Source organism: Herpailurus yagouaroundi, unplaced genomic scaffold (assembly GCF_014898765.1).
Source record: "Herpailurus yagouaroundi ecotype Mexico unplaced genomic scaffold, PumYag 403, whole genome shotgun sequence".
NCBI lineage: Eukaryota > Metazoa > Chordata > Mammalia > Carnivora > Felidae > Herpailurus > Herpailurus yagouaroundi.
The window spans coordinates 1,342,300-1,367,315 of NW_024412620.1; the positions used below are offsets into that span (position 1 = coordinate 1,342,300).

Sequence of the window (25,016 nt, forward strand, 5' to 3'; positions counted from 1 at the left end):
ATCTTCATAAGGTCCCAGTAATTCACTTTTGCTTTTAATTCCCTTGCCTTTGGGGATGTGTCGAGTAAGAGATTGCTACGGCTGAGGTCAGAGAGGTCTTTTCCTGCTTTCTCCTCTAAGGTTTTGATGGTTTCCTGTCTCACATTCAGGTCCTTTATCCATTTTGAGTTTATTTTTGTGAATGGTGTGAGAAAGTGGTCTAGTTTCAACCTTCTGCATGTTGCTGTCCAGTTCTCCCAGCACCATTTGTTAAAGAGACTGTCTTTTTTCCATTGGATGTTCTTTCCTGCTTTGTCAAAGATGAGTTGGCCATACATTTGTGGGTCTAGTTCTGGGGTTTCTATTCTATTCCATTGGTCTATGTGTCTGTTTTTGTGCCAATACCATGCTGTCTTGATGATGACAGCTTTGTAGTAGAGGCTAAAGTCTGGGATTGTGATGCCTCCTGCTTTGGTCTTCTTCTTCAAAATTACTTTGGCTATTCGGGGCCTTTTGTGGTTCCATATGAACTTTAGGATTGCTTGTTCTAGTTTCGAGAAGAATGCTGGTGCAATTTTGATTGGGATTGCATTGAATGTGTAGATAGCTTTGGGTAGTATTGACATTTTGACAATATTTATTCTTCCAATCCATGAGCAGGGAATGTCTTTCCATTTCTTTAAATCTTCTTCAATTACCTTCATAAGCTTTCTATAGTTTTCAGCATACAGATCCTTTACATCTTTGGTTAGATTTATTCCTAGGTATTTTATGCTTCTTGGTGCAATTGTGAATGGGATCAGTTTCTTTATTTGTCTTTCTGTTGCTTCATTGTTAGTGTATAAGAATGCAACTGATTTCTGTACATTGATTTTGTATCCTGCAACTTTGCTGAATTCATGAATCAGTTCTAGCAGACTTTTGGTGGAGTCTATCGGATTTTCCATGTATAATATCATGTCATCTGCAAAAGGCGAAAGCTTGACTTCATCTTTGCCAATTTGGATGCCTTTGATTTCCTTTTGTTGTCTGATTGCTGATGCTAGAACTTCCAGCACTATGTTAAACAACAGCGGTGAGAGTGGGCATCCCTGTCGTGTTCCTGATCTCAGGGAAAAAGCTCTCAGTTTTTCCCCGTTGAGGATGATGTTAGCTGTGGGCTTTTCATAAATGGCTTTTATGATCTTTAAGTATGTTCCTTATTAACTTATTTATTTAATGACTATTCCATGAGTGACTACCCTGAGTTAACTCAGTTGCCTCCCACTGATTTAGGATATATAGATTGCAAAACACCCATGATTCCTAGAGTCATGTATTACAGTCTCATAACTAAAAAAGAAATAAATCAACACAAAAATGATAATTCCAAACTTTGATACCATACAAGATAAATACAAACTTCAATGTAAGTACAGATCACAAAGCTTAAGCAAGTATGAGCAAAGATGGTGTGAATGGGGAAGAGTTACACTCTGAATTTCATTTTCTAAAAGGAGAAAATTGGGCTTCTTGGATTTCCTATAAATTAGCAGTGAAATTTAAAGGAGACCTAAGAACTGGCGCACGTGGGTGGCTCAGTCGGTTGGGTGCCGACTTCAGCTCAGGTCATGATCTCCCGGTTCCTGAGCCCATGAATTCCAGCCCCGGATCGGGCTCTGTGCTGACAGCTCAGGGCCTGGAGCCTGCTTCAAGTTCTGTGTCTCCCTCTCTCTCTGCACCTCCCCCACTCACACTCTGTCTCTCTCTCTCTCAAAAATAAATACACATTTTAGGGGTGCCTGGGTGGCTTGGTCGGTTAAGCGTTGGACTTCGGCTCAGGTCATGATCTCACGGTCCGTGAGTTCAAGCCCTGCGTCGGGCTCTGTGCTGACAGCTCAGAGCCTGGAGCCTGTTTCAGATTCTGTGTCTCCCTCTCTCTCTGCCCCTCCCCTGTTCATGCTCTGTCTCTCTCTGTCTCAAAAATAAATAAACGTTTAAAAAATTTTAAAAAAATAAAGGAGGACTAAGAACTGATTTTTCTTGTCCACTTGAATTTCAAAATATGATATTGTAATACCATTAATAATTTTTGAAAATCACCAAAAATGAAAAAAGAATGCAATTCTCCCCAAAAATATGATTCCCCTAGAAGTTAAAATTAATTCTGCTGTATTATTTAGGGAACAGTGAGTAATCTTCATGAAGTATTGACTATTTTATTATAAGCTGACAAGATAATAAGTTTATGAAGAAGAAGATATATCTTTTTCTCTAATAATTATGTAGGCAATTTATAACATGTTGTTGCAAAGCTGTTAACTAGCACAGTGAATACCAAACTTTTAAATGTCTCTACATGTGCAGAATTTAAAGAAGAGTAGGCAATTACTCCCTAATGAATAATACCAACCTCTGACCTCAAGTATTTCCTGATAATGACATTAAGATTGGATAAATCAGACCATATCTTTATAGATTCTATTTGTTCTTTATACTTGAGATAGATTGAAAGGAAAATATTCTTTAAAATAACTCTATTCAGAGGTGCCTGGGTGGCTTAGTCAGTTAAGGGTCTAGCTGCAGCTCATGTCTGATCTTGCAGTTCATGAGTTCAAGCCCCGCGACGGGCTCTGTGCTGACAGCTCAGTTTTGGATTCTGTCTCCCTCTCTCTCTGCTCCTCCCCACTCACGCTCTGTCTTTCTCTCCTTCAAAAATAAATAAACATTAAAATAACTCTATTCAAACTCAGTTACTTAATAATTGCTGAGGGGTTCTGGAAGACTGGATAGCATCCCCAAAGTCATTGAAGTTATTTAAATAGCTTTAATAATAGTTCTGTCAAACCACATTTTATTTACATTCTTGACTGCGCTTTGAAGTTGGGTTAAAACAATTACTTTTAAATTAATCTAAATGTGGCATTTGCATAGGAAATATTCAATTTGCCTCAAAATATATAAAAGATTAGTGAAATATTGCTACAAATGACTTTTCTGATTCATAGTTGCTTCATTGTAGTAGTTTCTTTAAAGCCCTTCATAACAGATTCATATATCAAGGTTGCACAGAGAATTATTACAGGGTGCTCTCATTATTTAAAGCAACCCCCAATAATGGACTATAGAAAAGTCTCCCTCCAATAAAATTCTCTCTTGACACATCAGAAGCAAAAAATAATAGCTCTTTGTAAATTATTATAATTCAGTTGATTCCATACATGAGAACCAGTTTTGCAAATTGTGGAACATATAAGAAAACAACCGGGAGAATAATAGGAAATTCATTGCAACTCCATGTATAGGGGAATATCTACATGCTCAGGAAGAGGAGGTGAATGTCACTTCTGGAACTCTGCACTAATACTCTTCATGTCCCACTTGCTCCTCCAGAAGGAGATAAAGAGCATTGGACACTGGACAAACAATATAAATGGCATGCCCCTGGTAGGCAAGCAAGGCACCACTTTTATAAAATATACATATATATATAATATAACATATTATATTAGATATATAATATATAATATAATATATGTGTATATATATGTATATGTATACATATATACATATAGTTTGGAGCCAAAGGTGACTCTTTTCCCTCAAACTCAAGAAAATATATTTCAAAATTCAAAAGGAGGAATCATTGATTCATTCAACAAATATGAACCTAATAACTAAGATTTTCTGTGTATTTATTATATCGGGAGTGTTAAGCCTCTTCCACATTATCCTTTCAAGGGAATCCCTAAATTTAAGCTAAGAGCACAGAAGGCAGAGCCAGACCATTGGATTCTAGTCCAATGTTCTCCATTCACTAGCACTCGCCTTGGGCAAGTAAATAAACTTGAATGTGCCTCAGGTGCTTCAGCTATGAAAAGGAATCAATGACAAATTCTACTTGATAGCTACGTTAAGTATATTAAATGGGAATAATTCTTGGAAGGCTTATATTGCTTACCTTCTCTCCTAAAGAATCCCTTTGAGGAGAGAGAGATGTTTATATTTTTACAATTTTAAGGATTCCTAGCATCATGATGTTCTCAGTAAAGTTTTCAAGAAAGATTTATTGGGTCATGCAGAACTGGTGAACACCTGGATTTGAAATAAGGAGCTTGATCAATTACAGGCTCCTAGGATCCACCCAGACATACTAAATGTCTGGGGCTGTTCTCGAGACTGCATCTTCAACAAACATTTCAGCTCTCTGATGTGCACCGAAGGCTGAGATATACTGATATAGTCATCTGAGGCTTGCTCTCTTATTCTATAAAATGTGGATGATTATAATAGTATCTATTTGTATAGTTGTAAGAAATAAATGGAATATAGCACATATAAAATGTCAGCACATTAGACACTTCTAATAGAAGGTAGTGTTTTGTTCATTTGGCTGAAATATTTTCAAGAGTACCAAGAGATGCTATAAAATGTACTGTAAACTCACTTCACCTTGCATTTTATGTCTTACTTCTTGTGCTCCCTTTCTGCTCCCACCTGTACATCTCACCATACCATTTCTCTTCCTCACTTCCTGTTGTATGGAGCCCATTTGAAGTTTCAAGAAGGATGAATAACTATTTAAATAACAACTCTTTTCAACAAATACATTGCCAAAAAACAAAAACAAAAACAATCCGTGTGTGTGTGTGTGTGTGTGTGTGTGTGTGTGTGCGTGCGCACGCACGTGCGTGCTGTGTATTGCAATCAGGTAAATTTTACTGTTTATTTATTTAAAGTTTGACTTGGATTTTCTGTAATTACCCTCAGCTACCTACCTATAGAATCTACTCCTACTTTCACCCAACCTCTCATATATGCTCAGATGGAAACAGTGTTAAGTAACAATCTCACAGGCGCAGCTACCGAAGGTGACCCAGATTACACAACGCTGGGCATTAATGCCAAGTCGTCTTGTTCAGTGGCAGCTGCTCTATGCTTTGCCTTATTGATATTCAGATTCAACAGACACAAATCACACAGCCCTTTTGACAAGCACACACTCTGCCTGTCTTCATTTGAAATGTATTCAATAGCTACTGTCCTCCATAAACACACAGCTGAGGCCATTCAGTCTCCTTTGATTTGCCATACTGTGATACATCTGACAAGATTACCCCAGAAACATTACTTCTGTTTTTATTTGGGGAATGTCTGTGGAATATAATATCTTCATTTATAGAACAGAAGCACACACAATAGAAAGGAAGCCCATTTCTCTCTGGCAAGAGATGCTTTGAACCATTATCCTTTGGGAAAAATTGAGATGATCCCCTTGATTAGGAGAGCAAATGTGTCAATACAAAGTTCTTTAAAAGTGAACATAAATACAGAGTATCGGGAATGAACTGCAATATAGCTTATGATGAACTTCGTTTTAAAGTATATCAATCATAAAGTGCCAAATCTATTTTGTAAAAGGTGTAACCACAACAAAATATCTTCTTTGCTGTGTACCCATTTCAGCCCCCTGCTCGCCACCACTCAAAGGGTTAACTCAAAGGGTTAAAAAAGAACATTTTTTGTATCTAGTTATTAGAATTCATAGAATCGGAATATTACTCACACTGACTGGTACCAATGACTTGTTTAACACAGGACACCTGCTTACGTCAAATTCTTTGTGCTTCTTTTTTAAGTGTTGTATTCTGTAGAACATGCAACATTAACAACTATTTGCTAGAGACATTTAAGAGTCAGGAAAAGTGCCAAAAGTTTGATAAATGGAAAAGTCTTACTTCTTATGTAGGTGAGCAGTGAGAAACTGAGGTAGAAGATGAGCAGGTAGTTAATTTTCTTAAGTGCCATGGTCTTATTCAGAGGTCATGCTCTGATGTGTTGCTGGTGATCTGTCCGAGTCCACTGGTGACCCCTGTTTGACTCAGAAAGGAGCGGGTGCCCCAGAGTCTCCTGATGCTATCCCTGCCTCTGCCTCTCTTACAGCTACTTCCCGGGAAACACAGGGACTTCAATTCAAAAAGCTGTTGTGCTTCTAAGCATCTTACACTGGAGGATGGGGTGAGATTTCAAACCTGGTGCAGAATTTTTTCATGCTGGACTGGATTCATCTACCCACTCAGGTCTTTTCTCATGGTTTTCTTCCATTGTTTTTGTTTTGGAAGATTGCTTTAGACCATTCTAGAGTATAGTTTGATAGATATACAGATGATAGATGACAGACACATGTAAAAATTATTTTTCTTCTCATTTTCTTTCTTTTTAAATAATGATATCATACTGTGTATATCATCACGCAGCTTGCTTTTCTCACTCAGCAATGTCTCAGATGTTTTGACACATTATAAAATCTATTTAGTTCACACTTTTTAATGCCACGTGGCATTCCATACTATGGATGTACCAAACCATAGTTTTTTTTTTTTAACATATATTGTACCACAGCTTATTTATCCTTTTACGGGCATCAGTGATGTTTCCAATTTTCTTCATACAAATAATAGTTCAATAAGAATCGTTTTACACACTTGCTTGTACAAATGCAGAAGGGTTTAAAAAAAAAGAATTTCTCTAGAGTAAATGCCAAAAAAGTAGAAATTGGTGGTTTTACATTATGTTCATTTTTTAGTTTAGCAGATACTTCACAAAATTTCAACTCTTGTCAGCTGTGTGTGCAGGAAGCTATTTCTCCATACTTTCCTCAACATTTGGTAATAGCAAAGGGCAAAAGATATGTCTAAATTTCAATGGAAAGGGGAGCACATATATAGACAAGATCGGCCATTTGTTAATCATTTTTGAAGCTGGCTATTGGGTATGTAGAGGTTCATCATACTATTTATTCTGCTTTTGTACAGATTTTTAGAATTAATAGTAAAAATTGGCATTTTTAATTTGCATATTTTTCATATTAGAAAGATTGAGCATCTTTTTGACATTTGTATTTTCAGTGACTTGCAACTCATGTTGTTCACTTTCCTATTAGTTTTGTTTTTCATTTTATTGATATAGTTGTAGCATTTCTTTATAAATGTTGGATGTTGATTCTTGGTCAGCAGTAAGGATGGAAAATACTTGCTCCCAATAGGTTCATTGTCTTTTAAATTTTTTATAGGTTTTCTTCATAAAGTTTTAACTTTTTATTTAAAAATGTAGTGTCTTGGGGCGCCTGGGTGGCACAGGCGGTTAAGCGTCCGACTTCAGCCAGGTCACGATCTCGCGGTCCGGGAGTTCGAGCCCCGCGTCAGGCTCTGGGCTGATGGCTCAGAGCCTGGAGCCTGTTTCCGATTCTGTGTCTCCCTCTCTCTCTGCCCCTCCCCCGTTCATGCTCTGTCTCTCTCTGTCCCAAAAATAAATAAACGTTGAAAAAAAAAATTTAAAAATGTAGTGTCTTATACACATTTGCTTATTTTATGACTGTGCTTTGTATCTTATTGAAGAAAGCTTTTCTGCTGAAGACTTGCTAACATAGGATCTGGTGTTTTATTCCAAGTTATCTTAATTTTTAAAGTAAGTTTATTAAAAAATTTTTTAAGCTTTGTAACTTTAATCCATATGGGGCATACTTTTATGAATTGTGTAACTTGTGGGTCTAAATTTATTTCCAAATGGATAGCCAGTGGTCAAAAACAATTCCCTGTGGATTTCAAATTTGAAATCTTGTATAAAATTCCCAGCTATATATGAATCTATTTTGGTTCATTAATTTTTTTTTGTATATTTCTTTGCAAGTGAATGTAGTTGATGTTTAAGTTGGGTATCTGGTATGGTAGGCCTAATTGAATCTTCCTTTTTCAAGTTTTGCCTTCTCTTACACAGTTTCTCTTCCAGATTAACTTTATAAGCAATTTGTCAATCTCCACTGAATAACTCCTATTTGGATTTTAATGAGGATTTCATTCGTTATATAACTTAATATGGGGATAACATATTTACAATGTTGAATCTTCCCATACCTGAATAATCACACAATATGTAATACATATTGAGTCACCATTCTAGGTCAGACCCTTTCTAAGGCCTTTGTATGCATTCTCTCATTTAATCTCCACCATAACACTATGAGGTAGGTTCTGATTTTTTCTAGTATGCAGATGATAAAAACACAAACACTCAGTAATTTGTCTCAGATGTCAGAGCCTGATGAAGGGTGTCCCTTTGCAAGAGAAGAGAATAAAATAAGAAAGGGAGAAAACCAACAGCCACACTCTAGAGAACACCAATACTCCAGTACTTAATGATAAGAGGATAATAAGTCAGAGGTTGAAGAGGAAGAATGAGAAGAATGTGTTATAATGGTAACAAAGAGAGGACAGTGGCGGGGGGGGGGGGGGGGGTGGGCACCTTGGTGGTTCAGTTAAGTGTCCAACTCTTTGGCTTGGGTCTTGATCTCACAGTTAGTGAGTTTGAGCCCCTCATCAGGCTCTGTGCTGACAGCTCAGAGCCTGGAGCCTTCTTTGGATTCTGTGTGTGTCTTTCTCTCTCTCTCTCTGCCCCCTGCACCCCGCTCACACTCTCTTTCTCTCAAAAATAAGTAAACTAAAAAAAAAAAAAAAAAAAAAGAGGACAGAGGATCAGGAAGGAGAGTCATAGACAATGAAAATGCTGCTGGAAAGTTGTTTGACAAGTGTCAAAAATTGTCAGTTGGATTTGGCAGTAAGATTTGTGAGAAGACTGTCAATGAAGCATTGGAACAGAATTCAAATTTCAGGGGCACCTGGGTGGCTCAGTCAGTTAAGCATGTGACACTTGACTCAGCTCCAGTCATGATCTCATGGTTTGTGAGTTTGGGCCCCACATTGGGCTCTGTGCTGACAGCATGGTACCTGCTTGGGATTCTCTGTCTCCCTTTCTCTCTGCCCCTCCCCCATTTGCGCATGCTCGCTCTCTCTCTCTCTCTCTCTCTCTCTCTCAAAATAAACAGATAAAAAATACAAAGCTTAAAAAGGGGATTCAAAGTTCAGTTATTTTTATGAATGCTTTGAAGGTTAGAAAATAGACACAGTGAATGCAAACTACACTTTCCAAAAAACTTAGTTGTGAGGAAAACATAGGGTGGGAGAGGCAAAGTTAAAAACAGATGCACGTATGGCAAAAGTTTTTTTCTTTTTAATACTGAAATGCATGAGAAATATGGGAAGAACCAGTGAAGTTAAAGATATGGAAAAGGTGAGGGATACTTAATGGAGCAAGCTTCCTGAGGAGGTGGGGAAAAGAGATTTCAAATGAGAGTAGTAAGCCTCAAACAGAAGAAAATACGACATTAAGTACTTAAGGAGTAAGAATTGAAGACTCCCTGAAAATAGAAAGGCAGTAAGTCATCTACCAGGTATGATAACAGCAGCAAGGGAAGGGTGTCACTGAATTGCAGTCTCATTCATTGGTAATGCTGCTAATAAATGCACGGGCATGATCTTCCCAGCAGAAAAAGGAGTGCCAGTGTAGAAGCATCGCTGGCCAACCATGGGATTACCCTAGGGATAGGAGTTTTCAGAGTGGAAGGGTAAGTGAGGGAGGGACTCACAAGTGGTTGTGAGAGACAATGGGTACTGAACTGTGTAATGAGGAAAGTGATTAACAGACAGGAAGGAAATAAGGTCCCATTGGATTGGTGGTGTTGATACGATAGAGGAACAGATGATACGGAACTTGAGGTTGAATTTAGGCAACGGGACATTGACGTCTGTAAATGTAAAACAGAATGCTGATCAGACTTGATCTGGGTTATATTGGAAACAATTGGTAGAAATTATAAGAAAATAGATTTGGGGTTAGCCTAAGAAAACTGTAAAACAATCAGCTGTTTAATAAAGTTCACCTTGACACGCAGGTATTCAAGCAGCTTATGACCAATTGGGAGGGGAACCAAGTACAGCTTTCTCCACAAAGACTTCCGACATGCCTCCCAAATCTTTTTAATTCTATTTCTGTGACCTGTGAGGAAGTAAAATAGAGAGAGTGAGAAAAGTAGTTTTCTCTTGCTTAGAGAAAATAAAAAATTATATATTAAAAATCTCCTCAGGGCGCCTGGGTTGCTCAGTCGGTTACACGTCTGACTCTTAATTTTGGCTCAGGTTATAATCTCATGGTTCATGAGTTCCAGCCCTGCATCAGGCTCTGTGCTGACAGTGCAGAGCCTGCTTAGGATTCTCTCTCCTCCTCTCCCTCTGCTCCTCCCCCACTTAAAATAAATAAACATTAAAAAAAAAATTCCTCAAAAGCATTACAATCTCTTTCTAGTTAGCTTTACACTACCGGAGCACTTTTGCTTCTAGATTTCATTTGTATATCCTTAACAAAATATAACAATTCTTAAATTTTGGAATCAATGGACATTTCCTGGTACATATATTTCTGCTATGTATGAATTCCCTTTTCCTGGATCTGATAAGATCTTGTCATTTGAAAATAACGTTGAATATAGGTCTCAACTAACATAAATACTTTTAAATGGCCAATATTTCTTCCAGATGGTTGATAAATATGCCAAATGGCCTAGGACAATTTTAGATGTAATATCTAATTCTATAAATAATTTTAATGTCATAAATTGTAAAAAGATAAATAGAGGGGGCGCCTGGGTGGCGCAGTCGGTTAAGCGTCCGACTTCAGCCAGGTCACGATCTCGCGGTCCGTGAGTTCGAGCCCCGCGTCAGGCTCTGGGCTGATGGCTCAGAGCCTGGAGCCTGTTTCCGATTCTGTGTCTCCCTCTCACTCTGCCCCTCCCCCGTTCATGCTCTGTCTCTCTCTGTCCCAAAAATAATAAATAAACGTTAAAAAAAATTAAAAAAAGATAAATAGAGTTTGATGATTATCTTAACACTGGGTTTTGATAAAATACCGACAGGAGATTTTTGTACTCGCTTCATTTTAACCCTATTGTTATTATTCTATTTTGGATTCCTACAATCTAATATTTTCATTTTGCATTCTTTTTGTTTATGCAAATGATCTCTGTTATACTTGGGTTGATGAAGATTTCGGTAATATTCTTCCAAAAATCAATTATTTTCGTAAGTGAAGGTTATTGGTAAACATCATCCAAAAATAAATTTCAATCAAGAGTTTAAAATCTGTTTATTCAAAGAGCTGGAGCTACATTTTAATCCAGAGAAAGCTTTTAACCTTGACTCTTCCATTCATTTTATTTTCTGATTATATACTACCAATGTTTATAATGTCATTTTCCAATAGTGTTGACTTAGTTAAAGACTGTTCCATTTATTTTTAAACTTTGTTTCAGATTTGGAAAAGTTGTAGACCATAAAAACAAAAAAGAAAGCTAGATTTCATGAACATATTTTAGTTGCTGGTTCATTTTCTTCTTCAACTAAATAAAATAAGCATTAATTTAATATAGGCATTATCTGTAGTCCATATAAGTAGATATCTGTTTCTTACAAGTATAAGAGAAATAATATAAAGGGAAATGAGACACTGTATTATAAATACTGAACCTGGAGTACCTAGTACAAATGCTAGGGCTTTCTCTTTTACACTATCATAACCCCACAGGGAGTCAAGGACCCCCAGCCTCTGTTTGGGGAAACCTTCCAAGCAACCTGGTCTTTTAACAACAAGGATTTGAGGATACATGGGGCAATTAGGACAAGTGTAGACCAGACCTGCATCAGGGCCTGTGATCCACAGTCCCTAAGCAATTGTAAGAGAAAGGTCTTCTATAATAACCAGGAAAAACAGCTGGCCACTTCTTTCACACAATTGATGATATATGTTCAGAAAAATGGAGAAGGATGATTTCAGGCATTGGTTCAACATCCCAGATCTCTCTGGTGCTTAGCCATAGTCTTCCCAAGCCAACTCATCTATTTCTAATCTACCCCCACCTCTTCCACCCTCAACCAGGTCCAACTTACTCTTTTGTCTCCTGTCACTGACTTCTCCAGAGTCAAGCTCTATTATCCTCTCTCTATTACTCCAGATCAGTTGACCCTCATCTAATAATCCCCTAAGGTGGATGCTGTGTCCCATATTTTACAAAGCCAAACATACTACAAATACAAAAAAATATATATTGATCAAGGAAAGGAACAAAAAGCACAAATAACAAAATTATAAATGAAAAGAGAGATTTAATGATTAAAAGAGAGGAAAGGTGTTAAATTGTAAGAGATTGCTTTTTTATAATTCTATATAAATAAATATGGAAATCTAGATTCAGTGCATAATTTTGTAGAAAGATACATATTACCAAGTCTGAACCCAACACAACAAACACAACAAAATAACTGAACAAAATACTGAACACAACAAAATAATGCTTTTAGTGTGTGACTTAGGAAGCAAGGGACAATTAAGGAAAATACCACTTTATATATTCTCCCATCCTTTTCTGTCTCTCATGTACCTCTTTCCTCGCTGCTTCTGCTTGGGATTAAACCTGCAAAAAAAACATTGGCACTTAAGCCTTGCGTCATTGTAGGAAATCCAAGCAAAGACACACAAACACATAACATGTTTAAAAGACACTGTTTTAAAATGTAAGTTTTATTATTATTCAGGTATGACGAGGCCAAAAGATTAGTAGATAATTGCCCCTGAAAAGATAGTTTGTTATTCACAGTGCCCAAGAGGAAGGGAATACCAGGCTATGCAGAGACACACGGGGAAACACCATGGTCAGTCAAGAGGCAGAAGGAGAGGGAGGAAAATGTGGGCAAAAGCCTTTATTGTGATTTCTGCAGGAAGGAATAGGTGAGAAGAGTGTTAATGTGAATAAATTTTGCAGGCTCTAAGCTTTAGAGGCTGTCTCTAGTCTGATACCTAGCCCAGGTTTTCTGATACCTGACACCTGATTTGGGCAAAAGAATAGTGGTCTGGAGTATGAGTCTGATAAAGGAAGTGGGGGGTGTGTGTGCTCTGAATTAATTAGTTCACATGGGAGAGGCATGCTTGCAGGGGAGTCTCATGTCTCTAGGAATTGGATAGTCCTGGGAAGGATAGTCTCTCAGTCTCTCCCAGACTGAAAAGCATTGGTCAGAAAAAGGTCCCAGACGTCAAAGCATTGGATATACAGAAAATAAAAAAGTGTGATTAATTGAGGCACTCAGTAACATCCAAAATACTGGACAAAGTTGAAATTTCAAAATGTCATGTAGAATGTTTATAAAGAATATATTTCCTGTAGAATATATAACCATAATTTAAATAATAGTTATAGTTGATAGGTGATAGATGATAGATAGATAGATAGATAGATGATAGATAGATAGATAGATAGATAGATAGAAGATAGCAATTCAGCTTCTATGCTTTAAAAAGACCATTATGAACTTTTATGAACTTCAAGAATGCACTGCATCAATACACTAGTTATCACAATCACACGTTAAATATGGAAGACAAATGGTTCATGCAATAGTTTGGGAAGAGTAAATGCCTTTAGTTCATCCTAGTTACAATCTCGTCTTTAGTTCATGATGAAGTCTTTGTTTGCACTGACATTAATCTGGACTTGATTTATACAAAACAGTCTCCTTATTACTAACCTGATCCTTTTCACTAATCCAACAGATTTGCTTTAAAAAAAAATTGAACATTGACTACCTGGCTCAAAATTACTGCTCTCATAGAAGTAGGAAAAAATAATAAAAATAAATAAATACATGATAAATATATTTCAGGTGGTAAGCCCTACTAGAAAAAAATTAACTGGGATATGAGGAACAGCATGTGCTAGGGAGGTAGAGGATTACTATTTTATGGAAAGTGATCAAAGAAAATCTGCTGATAGGTGGGATGAGCAGAAACCTGAGGAAATAGAGGAATAAGCCATGAATCTTGCTTTGGGAAGTAATCCTATCCCTAACCCTAATGTTTTAGGAGGTAGGGATATCAACAAGGGCATCTGAGTTGAGAGCATGCTTGATGGGTTTGAGGAATAGCAAGGAGGTCACTTGGTTGCTGAATGAGCAAGGAGAATGGTTGAAGATGTCGGAAAGGGAAGAAGAAACTGGTTCTTGGAAGACGTTTAAGCCATGGTAAATGTTTGGCTTTGACTCTGAGTGAAATGTGGAGTTGTTTCAGGGTTTTGAACAAAACAGTAGTAACAGGATCAGACATTTAATTTAAAAGATTACTCTGGCAGCCATGTGGATAACAGTCGATGGGGCAGGATGGACGCTGGGAGACCAGTTAGTGAGTTATTGAATAACCCAGGCAAGAACTGGTGGTGGTGACCAAGGTGGTGACCAAGGTGATAATGGTGGAGGTGAAAACTGGTCAGATTCTGAATATACTTTGAAGGCAATGCCAATATGATTTTTTTTGATGAATAGAATGTGGTATGAGAGAAAGAGTGAATAAACATAACTCAAAGATGTTTGGCTTGTGTAACTTAAAGATGAAGTTACCTTCTTTTTTTTTTTGAGGTGGAGGAGGATATAAAAAATGAGAATTTGATGAGGAGGAAGAAGCAAGGATACAGACTTAGGCATGTTAATTTTTGAGAAGTCTGTTAGACATACAAATAGGTATGTCAAATGTATACTTACATAGGTAAGTCTGGAGCCCATGAGAGAAGTCTGCATAATGATGGCTCTGACGCTAGTTGGAGAGATGATGACACTTAGGGAGTAAAGAGTAAACTACAAGAAAAGTGACTAGGACTAACCCATCAGGCTCACCTATATTGGTGGATCTGGAAGAAGACCAAAAAGAACCAGCCCCAGTGGGTAGAAGAAGAATCCAGAGAAGATGGTTTCTAAGAAGGCCAATAAACTATTTTGCCAAAAACAGAGTGATTAATTGGGTAATCTACTACTGATAAGTGAAATGAAAGGACAACTGAAAGCTGTTAGTTTAGTGACATGCAAGTCATCGATAACTTCAACATGAGAAATTGCAGTGCACTCAAGAGAAAATGCAAGGAGAGAAAATGCAAATAGTTTTGTTGGGAGGGAGAACAAAAAATTGATGTATAGCTGTGATGTAAGAGATAGATGCATCCATATACACTCATACAATACACACATATTACTGAGTATATATGAACACTAAGGGAATGATCCAGCAGACTGTGAAATTGCTGACATCTTCCCACTCTCCTACTACCCAGAACAACTAAAGAAAAGGAGATTTTTTCATGATCTGTATTTTTAGGGCTTAGTCCAAACCTGTGCTAGATACTCATGCAGTATTAGACTGAATCACCCAGTAAACCTGCTTTATCAACTCCATTCCAATCTTTCAGATGTAGGTGTGGCTTTGTTTTGAAAGGGAAAGTATGCATTAAGTACAGGCCTCTCCATTTGCTTTATACACTTGGGAGGTTCTGCCCTGTGTATAGAATCCTTCCTGGCTTTTTAATTCTTTTAAGCACAAATGGTTTAATAGTTAATATTCTACGCTAATATGCTTGGAGGTCTCTGGACAGAAAGGTTTATTGAAACCAAATACCATTACAGGGACAGCATTAAGCTCTTTGCCACATGCTCATAGCGCTTTTGATGTTTGCCATATTTTGGCTTTTCTATAAAATTGTCATTTTAATATTCAGTATTTCAAACAATAACATATAATACCAAACAAAATAGAAATGAAAATGAGATTGTCTTTTATACATTGACAGTAACTGAATTAAAGGAATGTTGATTTTAGGCAGTTAATGATGACAATTTATCAAATGCTTATTAAGTTCGTGCTTACTATATGGCAGATTTTGTGCTACCTGAAAGATTCAAAGATTAATTTTAAAAATAGCCCCTGCCTTTGTTTGGTGAGAGAGATGAGTAAACAAAAGCATTTAATACAATAAGTTTAATTTATTGGTTACTTCATAAGTTCCAGTGACTATTGTAAATGTGTTCAGGAATTTATTTAATCTTTACAATAACCTTAAAGTACAGGTACAATTGGTACTTTTATTTAATCAAGGATAAAAATGAAACACTGAGAGTTTAGGGACACCTGGGTGGCCCAGTCAGTTGAGCCACCAACTTTTGATTTTGGCTCATGTCCCAATCTCACCTTTGAGAGATCTCACTGTTGAGAGATTGAGCGCCTAGTCAGCTTCACACTGGGTGTGGAGCCTGCTTAAGGTTCTCTCTCCCTCTTCCTCTGCCCCTCCCCCACTCGTGTGTGTGTGTGTGTGTGTGTGTGTGTGTGTGTGTCTGTGTGCGCACATGCACTCTCTCAAAAAAATAAAATAAAACATAGTTTAAATAACTTGCACAAGTCCACACAACTCACAAGGGGTGGAGCTCTTACTCCCATTAAAGAGGCAGGCATAGCCTTGTGGCCCATGCTGCCTCCAGTATAATGTGTTACATATCAAATAAAAGAGGTACAGAAGAACACAGTAGGTATAGAGAAAATGCCCCTAAGCTCGCTTGGGAAACGGCCCCTAAGATAAATCTTAAAGTATGAACCACAATTACTGATCTGAATGAGGAAGTGGAAGAGAGGTGGGGATGTCCTAGATCAAGAAAATATAACGCGAGATGTAGTGTTCTAATGAGTGTAGCAATCTACAGTTAACCTTATTGTAGAATGAAAGTGGGAGGATGAGAGGGAATAAAGCTGAGCCGGAATATAGTAGTCAAGTCTCAAAAAGCTAAGTTAATCAGGGTGGACACCACGAAATGGAGCAGCTATCTCCAACTGGCTGTTCTGTATTAGGTTTTCTGGGGTAGGGCCAGGAATCTGCATTTTCAATGCATCCTAATAGATTCTGATGCAACCCATTTACTTCAGGGAGTCTCAAGATCTAAGAATTTTTTCAAGCAGGGAGCCAAATATTGTATATAAATTGGTCACTGCTTAGGGGGAAATAGCTTTGCAAGGGGACAACTGAAGGCAGAAAGTCAAGGTACGAGGCCAGCACATTTTTTTCTGTCTGAGATACCAGGGTCTGAACTGGGGTACTAGGCACTCTCAAAGAGGAAAAGTCAATTCAAGAAATACTGGCAGGACTTAGTTATTGATGGACAGTGAAGAGTATGGGAGAAGGAGACACCAAGGACGATGCCCAGGCTTCCGGCCTTGCAAACTGGGGTATTTAATGAAGACAGTAAAGCCAAAGAAATATGAAATTATTTTGAGTCTCAATGGTAGGCAATGTGAATATGAAATAATCTAAAAATATAAATTGATTTTCATATACGTAAAAATATTTTGCTATAGAAAGCATAGGCACATGCACATCTATAGGGAGGGAATGGATTGGATACAAATAAAATCCATAGCAGAGCATATGTTCCCACAGACTTATGTGGTGGATTGCATGGTGCAACCGCAGTGCTAAATAAAAAAATCATGCCCAGAGTCAGGCGGTTTCAAGTTGGTCCATTTAGAACAGAAGTACAGCCAGGGGTCAAGCTCTAAGGCACTGGTCTAGATAATGGTGGAGAGAATATAGACATGATGTACTTAGGGTATTCAGGACTCCAGGCCCATGGGCTGTATTCATAACAGAGACTCAGGCCCGGAGGGAGAAAGATAAACAGATCAGCAAGCTCAGGCAGAAATTCAAATGTGCTGAAAAAAGTATGATGTGAATTAAAGTGCAAGAACAGTTTCGTAATCATGTGAGAGAATGTTCCAAGGACAAACCAGACTAATTCCAGTTCTAATGCTAATTCCCACGTCTAATGCTTTGACAAAAATGTCAGCAGCTCTATAAGGCTCGGTCTACAGTCTGAAGTTCCCCTGTGACTATAGCTGAGCAAACTGGAATAAAGCAATTAATGGACAGGTACGAGAGTCTTTGTTTCTCCAAAACATGCATATGTGACAGTAACTGAAATACATTCAATTTCTGGGCTTTTTCTTACAGTTACTAATGCTCGTTTCTGACCAGGATGTGGACCATTGAAAGGTATTGACTCCTTAAATATTTTCCTTGGCTAGATTCATATCTAAGAAAGAGTTCTTAGATTATGAGTAACAGATTACCTTAAGAAACAAAGAATTTATTAGCAGAGTACTTAATGCCCCATAGGAAAGATATTTTCTGAGCCTGGGTGGCTCCTGAGTTCAAGCCCCACATTGGGCTCTGTGCTGACAGCTTGGAGCCTGGAGCCCATTTCAGATTTTGTCTCCCTCTCTCTCTGCCTCTCCCCCTACTCACATTCTGTCTCTCTCTCTCAAAAATAAATAAACATTAAAAAAAGTAAAAATAAAAGATAACTCAAGAGAACAGTTTTGAGTAGAGTGGAGCCATGGTAGTGTAGAATCGAGACAATAAAAACCACATAATTTTATCAGGGTACTGTCACTCAAATGGATGAATTTCATTTTCTAGTCTGTCAAAGTCCAGGGAGAGAGAATCAGAGTAGCATCCCTAAGGTAGGTCAGTGCACATTGATTTGCTGTGAAGTACCACCAAACTACACCAAATGGAAGGGATAAGTCATCCAAAGGAATTTAGAATGTTGCTATCCAAAGAAGAGAAAGTAGGGGTGCCTGGGTGGCTCAGTTGACTTGGGCTCAGGTCATGATCTCCTGGTTAGTAGGTTCCGGCCCTGCATCTGACCCTCTGCTGCCAGTGTGGAACCGGCTTTGGATCCTCTGTCCTGCTCTTTCTCTGCACCTCCACCGCTTGCTCTCTCTCTCTCTCTCTCTCTCTCTCTCTCTCAAAAAAAAAAATATAAAAAAAAAAAAAAAAAAAAAGGAACTGGATGCAGGCAGCCAAAAGGAGCAAATGCCCATTATGAGCCTAAAGAGAAAAATTAATTAAGAATCCATGACAAGCTTGAGTATCCTTAAGAGGCTTTTAAATTTGAACAACGAAATCCCAATGAACAAATCATTGTACGTTACGACATGTAAAAAAATCCGTCCACACTGAAGGAAATTCTCACCGCAAGTGTATTGGAGATTTTTAAAATGTACTTATTTGTGTTACTCAGAGTTCTGCAAAAGTTTAATTGAGAGACATTTTTTAGAATTGTAGGGAGAGCACAAATATTATAAATTTGAAAAGTCACATAATAAGAAAAAGCAATTAATTGATTAATTTATCGGCTATATGAACTTACCTTTGAAAAACTCTATCATTGCCTTTGGAAATTATTATATTTCATTTAAAGATATGTGAAGACACATTTTTAAAAACTGATTTACTGAGTTCAGGTGGCGTTCCTGGTTCTAGTTAATCTATGTCCCTACTCAGAAATTAAAACAGATGAGGCCTTTTTGTTCTCTCTCTTCATTCAATTATCACCACTACAGAGGAGCAGAAATAGCAACAGAGCCTGGGACTCAGGTAGGAAAGATAAAACAGAAAAAAAAAAAATTCTGTTCACATCATAAATCATCATGACATGATTAAGAATATGAGCAGCTCTGAGTAGCTGTCCTTAATGATTAAATATTAATTTCTAAAATCCTTATGGGCTGAAAACTTGAGCACGCTATAGTAATTTTTTTCCTCTATCTTGATATGAATAATGATTGCATAGAGTTTTGTGTGCATTGCTCAGGACAAAGGGAGGCAAAGGGATACAGAGGGATTCATGTGCTGATCCTGGTCTCTGAGGACCCTGGGTTGCCATCCTGGGTGAATAATCACAAGGTGTTTGAGCCTGCAGAATCTCCAGGAAGCTTTTTACCAAACGTGTGTGTTGTGGCTTTCTTCCCTTGAATGATGCTTATATCTATAAATAAACTTATCTAGCCTCTTTGCTGAGGAGAAGAGGGGATGTATGAATTGAAAGCTGAAGAGAGTAGAAAGGAGGCTCAGAATTTGGATCAATAGCCACCTGAAGCTTTTTCATCATCAGTAGCCCTAGGACATTTGGGATGAGCTCTGAGATTTTTCTGGGCCCAAGGACTTATTACTAAAAAAACTCCCCAAATTTCAGATTTCAAAGTTTGATCTCACCAGGTTTCCCTAAAAGTGGTAGAAGAAGCCATCAGCACAAACAGCTGTTATTTCTTTAAAACCTTGATTATTTTAGCAAATGAAAGTATAGCCTTAAAGATTCAAACTCACTAAGAAAAAATTCAAAAAAAAACCCCCAAAATTTTAGAGTGAATTTAATTTACCATGTGATTCTTTGCTTTGCAAAATGACAAACCCATATGGTACTTTCCTTCCAAAATGTTCTGTGTATCTTTATGTTTCTTCACTATAAAATGAATTTTGTGTGAAGTATGATAGTGTGGACATTCACATCTAATTCTTTTGTGGTAGCATTCAAAGTCATTCATCAAGTGCCAAATATATACCAGGTTTAGAGAAAATAAAAATTAATTAATCTCTTACATTAAGAGCTCGTACTAAAATTGTTATAGGTAATCATGACTGCAATGCATTATAACCGAATGAGATAAATGTTTTAAAACATGTTCAAAGTGCTATGAAAGCATGAATGCAAAAGTGATTAATTCTGCCTGAATATGTATTTTTTTGTCTTTTTAAATGTTTATTTATTTTTGAGAGAGAGAGAAAGAGAGACAAAGGATAAGTAGGGGAGGGGCAGAGAGAGAGGGAGACACAGAATCCAAAGCAGGCTCCAGGCTCTGAGCTATCAGCACAGAACCCGACGCAGGGCTCAAACTTGTGAATCACCAGATCATAACCTGAGCCAAGTCAGATGCTGACTGAGCCATGCTGGCACCCCATGCCTAAATATTTAGAAACAACTTCATGAAAGAGATGCCATTTTATTTATTTATTTATTTATTTATTTATTTATTTATTTATTTAATTTTTGAAATGCCATTTTAAATAGACTTTTAAAGAATAAGTAAAAATATGCCAAGTAGCAAAGTGTGATAAAGGTATTCAAAGCTCAGGAGAGAGTAGAGCATCTTCACGTGTTTGTGGAATTGGCAAATAACTGGGATTGGCTTGTCCAAGCGATGCTAAGAGGAAAATATTAAGATATGTCTAAAAGAAGTAGACTAACAGCAGATTTTGTGACCTGGAGTGCCGTGCCAAGGACTCTGCAGAATCAATTCCTTATGATACTTTGAAGTACCATAAAGAAGGAAATGACTAGTATTTTAAACTGGTATCATGGATAAAGTGAGCTCGTCCAGATGATAGGAGTTGTAGTCATCTAGGGCAGGAGGACGAGTACAAACCATGGTCTGTAGACCAACTCTAAAGTGCTGCCTGTTTTTATGTAACCTGCAAGCTAAGAACGGGTTTTTATATTTTTAAATAGCTAAAAATTTTTTGAATAGAATAATGTTTCATGATGTGTAAAATGCAGAAGTTATATGAAATTCAAATTTCTGTGTCTATAAATAAAGTTTTATTAGAGCTCAGCCATGTTCATTTACATTCCGTATAATCTACAGCTACGTTCACATTACAATGACAGAGTGGAGTATTTTGGGACTGAGACCATACGATCCACAAAGCCTACAATATTTCTTACCTAGCCATTTACCAGAAAAGTTTGCTGACCCTTGATCTAGGATATAAACAAACTGGATGGCTAAGTCCAATATGAGTTACATTCAGAGAGATTCTACCACAATTGGTAAAATAGCGGCATCACCTAAAAATATTAATTGCTCTAAATATTAACGTAGTTCAAGTTCTGGTAGCTGATAAAAATCTTGAATAGAGAAAAATATTACTACAGTAGAATATTGAGAAACTGGTAACAAGCAGATAACTTGTAGAAAAATATTACTACAGTAGAATATTGAGAAACTGGTAACAAGCAGATAACCTCACTCTCCTTTTTCTTTTTAATACCGCAACACCAACTGAAATGATTTTTTAGAAAAGAACATTAAAATTGGAAAATCCCATATTGCACTGAAAACTTGAGGAGGAAGCTAGCTCTATGGGACACATTTTGAGGAATTTCTGACAGAATGTTTTGCGAACAAGACTGAAGGAAGCCAGAGAGAGTCATTAGCTTTGGGAGCAAGCAACAGCTTTGGGAGAAAGTAATATTCATTGGCGGGAAGTAAGTAGGAGAGACCTTTCGAGGAATAACGATTAAAGGCACAAGCTTTGATGTCAGTTGCATCTTCACAATATACCTCTATCTCTGTAACTTCACTCATTAAATATAGATGTATGTATTTATATATGTATGTGTGTGTATATATATATGTGTGTGTGTGTATATATATATATATATATATATATATATACACACACACACACACACACACACCCCAACTGTATACCAGGCTATTACATATTTTACAAGCTTAACATCCCTAAGCCTGTTTAAACCAGTACCCTATACTATGAAAATCAAATAACTACCACCACCACTCTGCAAACAGAAAAATAGACGCTTCGCTGCCACACAGTGCTTGCTTTGTGCTTAACATCTTTCTAAGCACCTTGTATAAAGTTGTCTCCTCTTATCTGCAGGAGATACGTTCTAGTGGATGCCTGAAACCACAGAGAGTACCTAACCCTATATATCCTATGTTCTTTCATATACATACATACCCATGCTAAAGTTTAACTTATAAATTAGGCACAGGAAGAGATTAACAACCACAATAAGCAGAACAATTATAACACTATGCTGTAATCAAAGTTATGCATATGTGGTCTCTCTCTATCTTAAAATATCTTACTGTATTATACTCACTGTTCTTGTGATGATGCAAGATGATAAAATGCCTTCACCCTGAGATGAAATGAGGTGAATGATGTAGGCACTGTGACGCAATGTTAGGCTACTGCTGACCTTCTGATGATTCACTAGAAAGAGGATCCTCTGCTTCCAGACTGTGGTTGGCCCCAGGGAAAGAGAAACCATGGATAAGGGAGGACTACTGTATGGATTCATTTCAGCCCTCATGACATCATTTTATGGATGAGAAGATCAAAGAACAGAGAGGTTAAACAAATTGCACAAGTGTCCACAGCTTGTGACTGCAGAGCTGTGGCCAGAAATCAGTCTGTCTACAGTCCTGCTCTTAACTACTTCACTGTACTATTTCTCCAAATAAAATAAAATATGTAAAGCAGCATGATGTCTATGTTTTGTTTGTTCAGTAAATGGTGGCTATAACTATAGTCTCTGGAAATCATCTCAATATAGAAGTTATATATAACATATATAATATATATTATAATATATAATAACTATTACATTGCTGAATTGATATAATTTACCTCAAACAACGCTCCAAAGTAAACTCTGAAAGGGGTAATTAACACAATGTAGGTGGACAGTAAGGGAATCTGAACAGAACGTAACCATGGAGCCTTTTGGAGAATACTGGTCTGCATATTCAAAAATGAATAAAGAGGAGAAAAGAGCCTTGTATCATCTTTGAAATTAAAGAAAACATTTACTTTATTAAATAAGAGCTAACAGATTAGAGGAATTGACGGAATAAAGGGGACAGCGTAAGAAAATGCCACAGGAGAATTGGAAATACTTTTCAAAAGATTTTTCCCTGTTTAACACTATGCATCAAGACAAATTTCTAATGGAAGAGTGATTTAAGTGAAAAAGGTAAAACAATAAATAATGCATAATAGAATATATATGCAACAACATCATTTTGGAATGGGGAAAACTTTCTGTAACTAATACCAAAACAAACACTATAAAGAAACATTTTATATTTGAACCAATTGAAAAACAAATGAAAACCTGAGAAAAATAATGGTAATCTATATGGAAAAAGATAAGTCACATAGGCTGCTTTCTACCACAGGGCCTTTGCATATGCTGTTCTCTCTGCTTGTTACTGCTTCTTTATATCATCCTTTAATCCTTAGCTGAATTTTCCACCATTTATTTTAACATCAATTTCAGAAAACTTCCAATGTAAGATAATAATTTTATTAGTATATGAAATAGAGGCTTTTAAAGGCCCAGCGCCAGTCTTGACTCCAGTAGGCCCATATTTCTCATCTCATTGATCTCTTTTGGTGTTTTTCTGTACAGACACACCTTGGAGATATTGCACGTTTAATTTCAGACCACTGCAGTAAAGTGAATATCACAATAAAGTGAGTCACAATAATTTTTTGGTATCTCGGTGTACATAAAAGTTATGTATACACAGTACTGTAGCCTATCAAGTGCACAGTAGGAATATGTCTTTAAAAAACAATGCACATACCTTCATTTTTAAAATGCTTTATTGCTAAAAAATGCTAATCATCATCTGAGCCTTCAGCAAGTCATAGCCTTTTTGCTGGTAGAGATCTTGACTCAATGCTGATGGCTGCTGACTGATCAGGGTGGTGGTTGCTGAAGGCTGGAGTGGCTCTGGCAATTTCTTAAAATTAGACAACAATGGAGTTTGCCACATCAATGGGCTCCTCTCATGAATGATTTCTCTGTAGCATGCAACGTTGGATGGCATTTTACCCACGGAAGAACTTCTTTCAAATTGGAGTCAACCTACCCAAACCCTGCTGCTGCTTTATCAACGAAGTTTGTGTGATATTTAAAATCTTTCTTGTCATTTCAACAATCTTCATAGCATCTTCACCAGGAGGAGTTTCCATCTCAAGAAACCGCTTTCTTCACTCATCCACAGCAAGCAACTCCTCATCTGTTAAATTGTTACCATGAGAATGCATCAATTCAGTCACACCTTTGGGCTCTACTCCCAGTTCTCTTGCTATTTCTACATCTGCAGTGACTTCCTCCACTGCAGCCTTGAACGCCTCAAAGTCATCCATGAGGGTCAGGATTCAATGTTTCCAAAACGCCTGCTCATGTTGACGTTTGGACCCCTTCTCGTGAATCACAGATGTTCTTAACAGCATCTAGAATGGTGAATTCTTTCCAGAAATTTTTCACTATACTACTCTGCCCAGATCCATTAGAAGAATCACTATCTATAACAGCTATAGCCTTGTGAAATGTATTTCTTAAATAATAGGACTTAAAAGTCAACATTTTACTCCTTGATCCATGGGTTGCAGACTGGATGTTGTGCCAGCAGGCATGAAAACAGCGTTAATTTCATTGTACCTCTCCAGCACAGCTTTTGGGTGACCGGATGCAGTCATTGTCCATGAGCAGTGATCTTTTAAAAGAAATTTTTTTCTGAGCAGCCGGTCTCAATGGTGGGCCTAACATATTCAGTAATTCATTAGAGTAGATTAGGCATAATTCTTAAGGGTCCCAGGATTTTCAGAATGGTAAATGAGCATTGGCTTCAACTTAAAGTTACCAGCT

General features: G+C 37.3%; 1 protein-coding gene across 5 annotated transcripts in view; it reads right to left on the bottom strand.

Moving 5' to 3' along the window:
* CRB1 (crumbs cell polarity complex component 1) overlaps positions 1 to 5,930 on the bottom strand; it is a 221,394-nt gene extending 215,464 nt beyond the window's left edge. For all 5 annotated transcript variants that reach the window (XM_040463560.1, XM_040463557.1, XM_040463556.1 and 2 more), the window contains exon 1: positions 5,697 to 5,930. In XM_040463560.1, coding sequence (XP_040319494.1) covers positions 5,697 to 5,766 — 70 coding nt within the window. In that variant the 5' untranslated portion in view covers positions 5,767 to 5,930. The remainder of the gene's footprint in view (positions 1 to 5,696) is intronic.
* Positions 5,931 to 25,016: the final 19,086 nt, after the last annotated feature.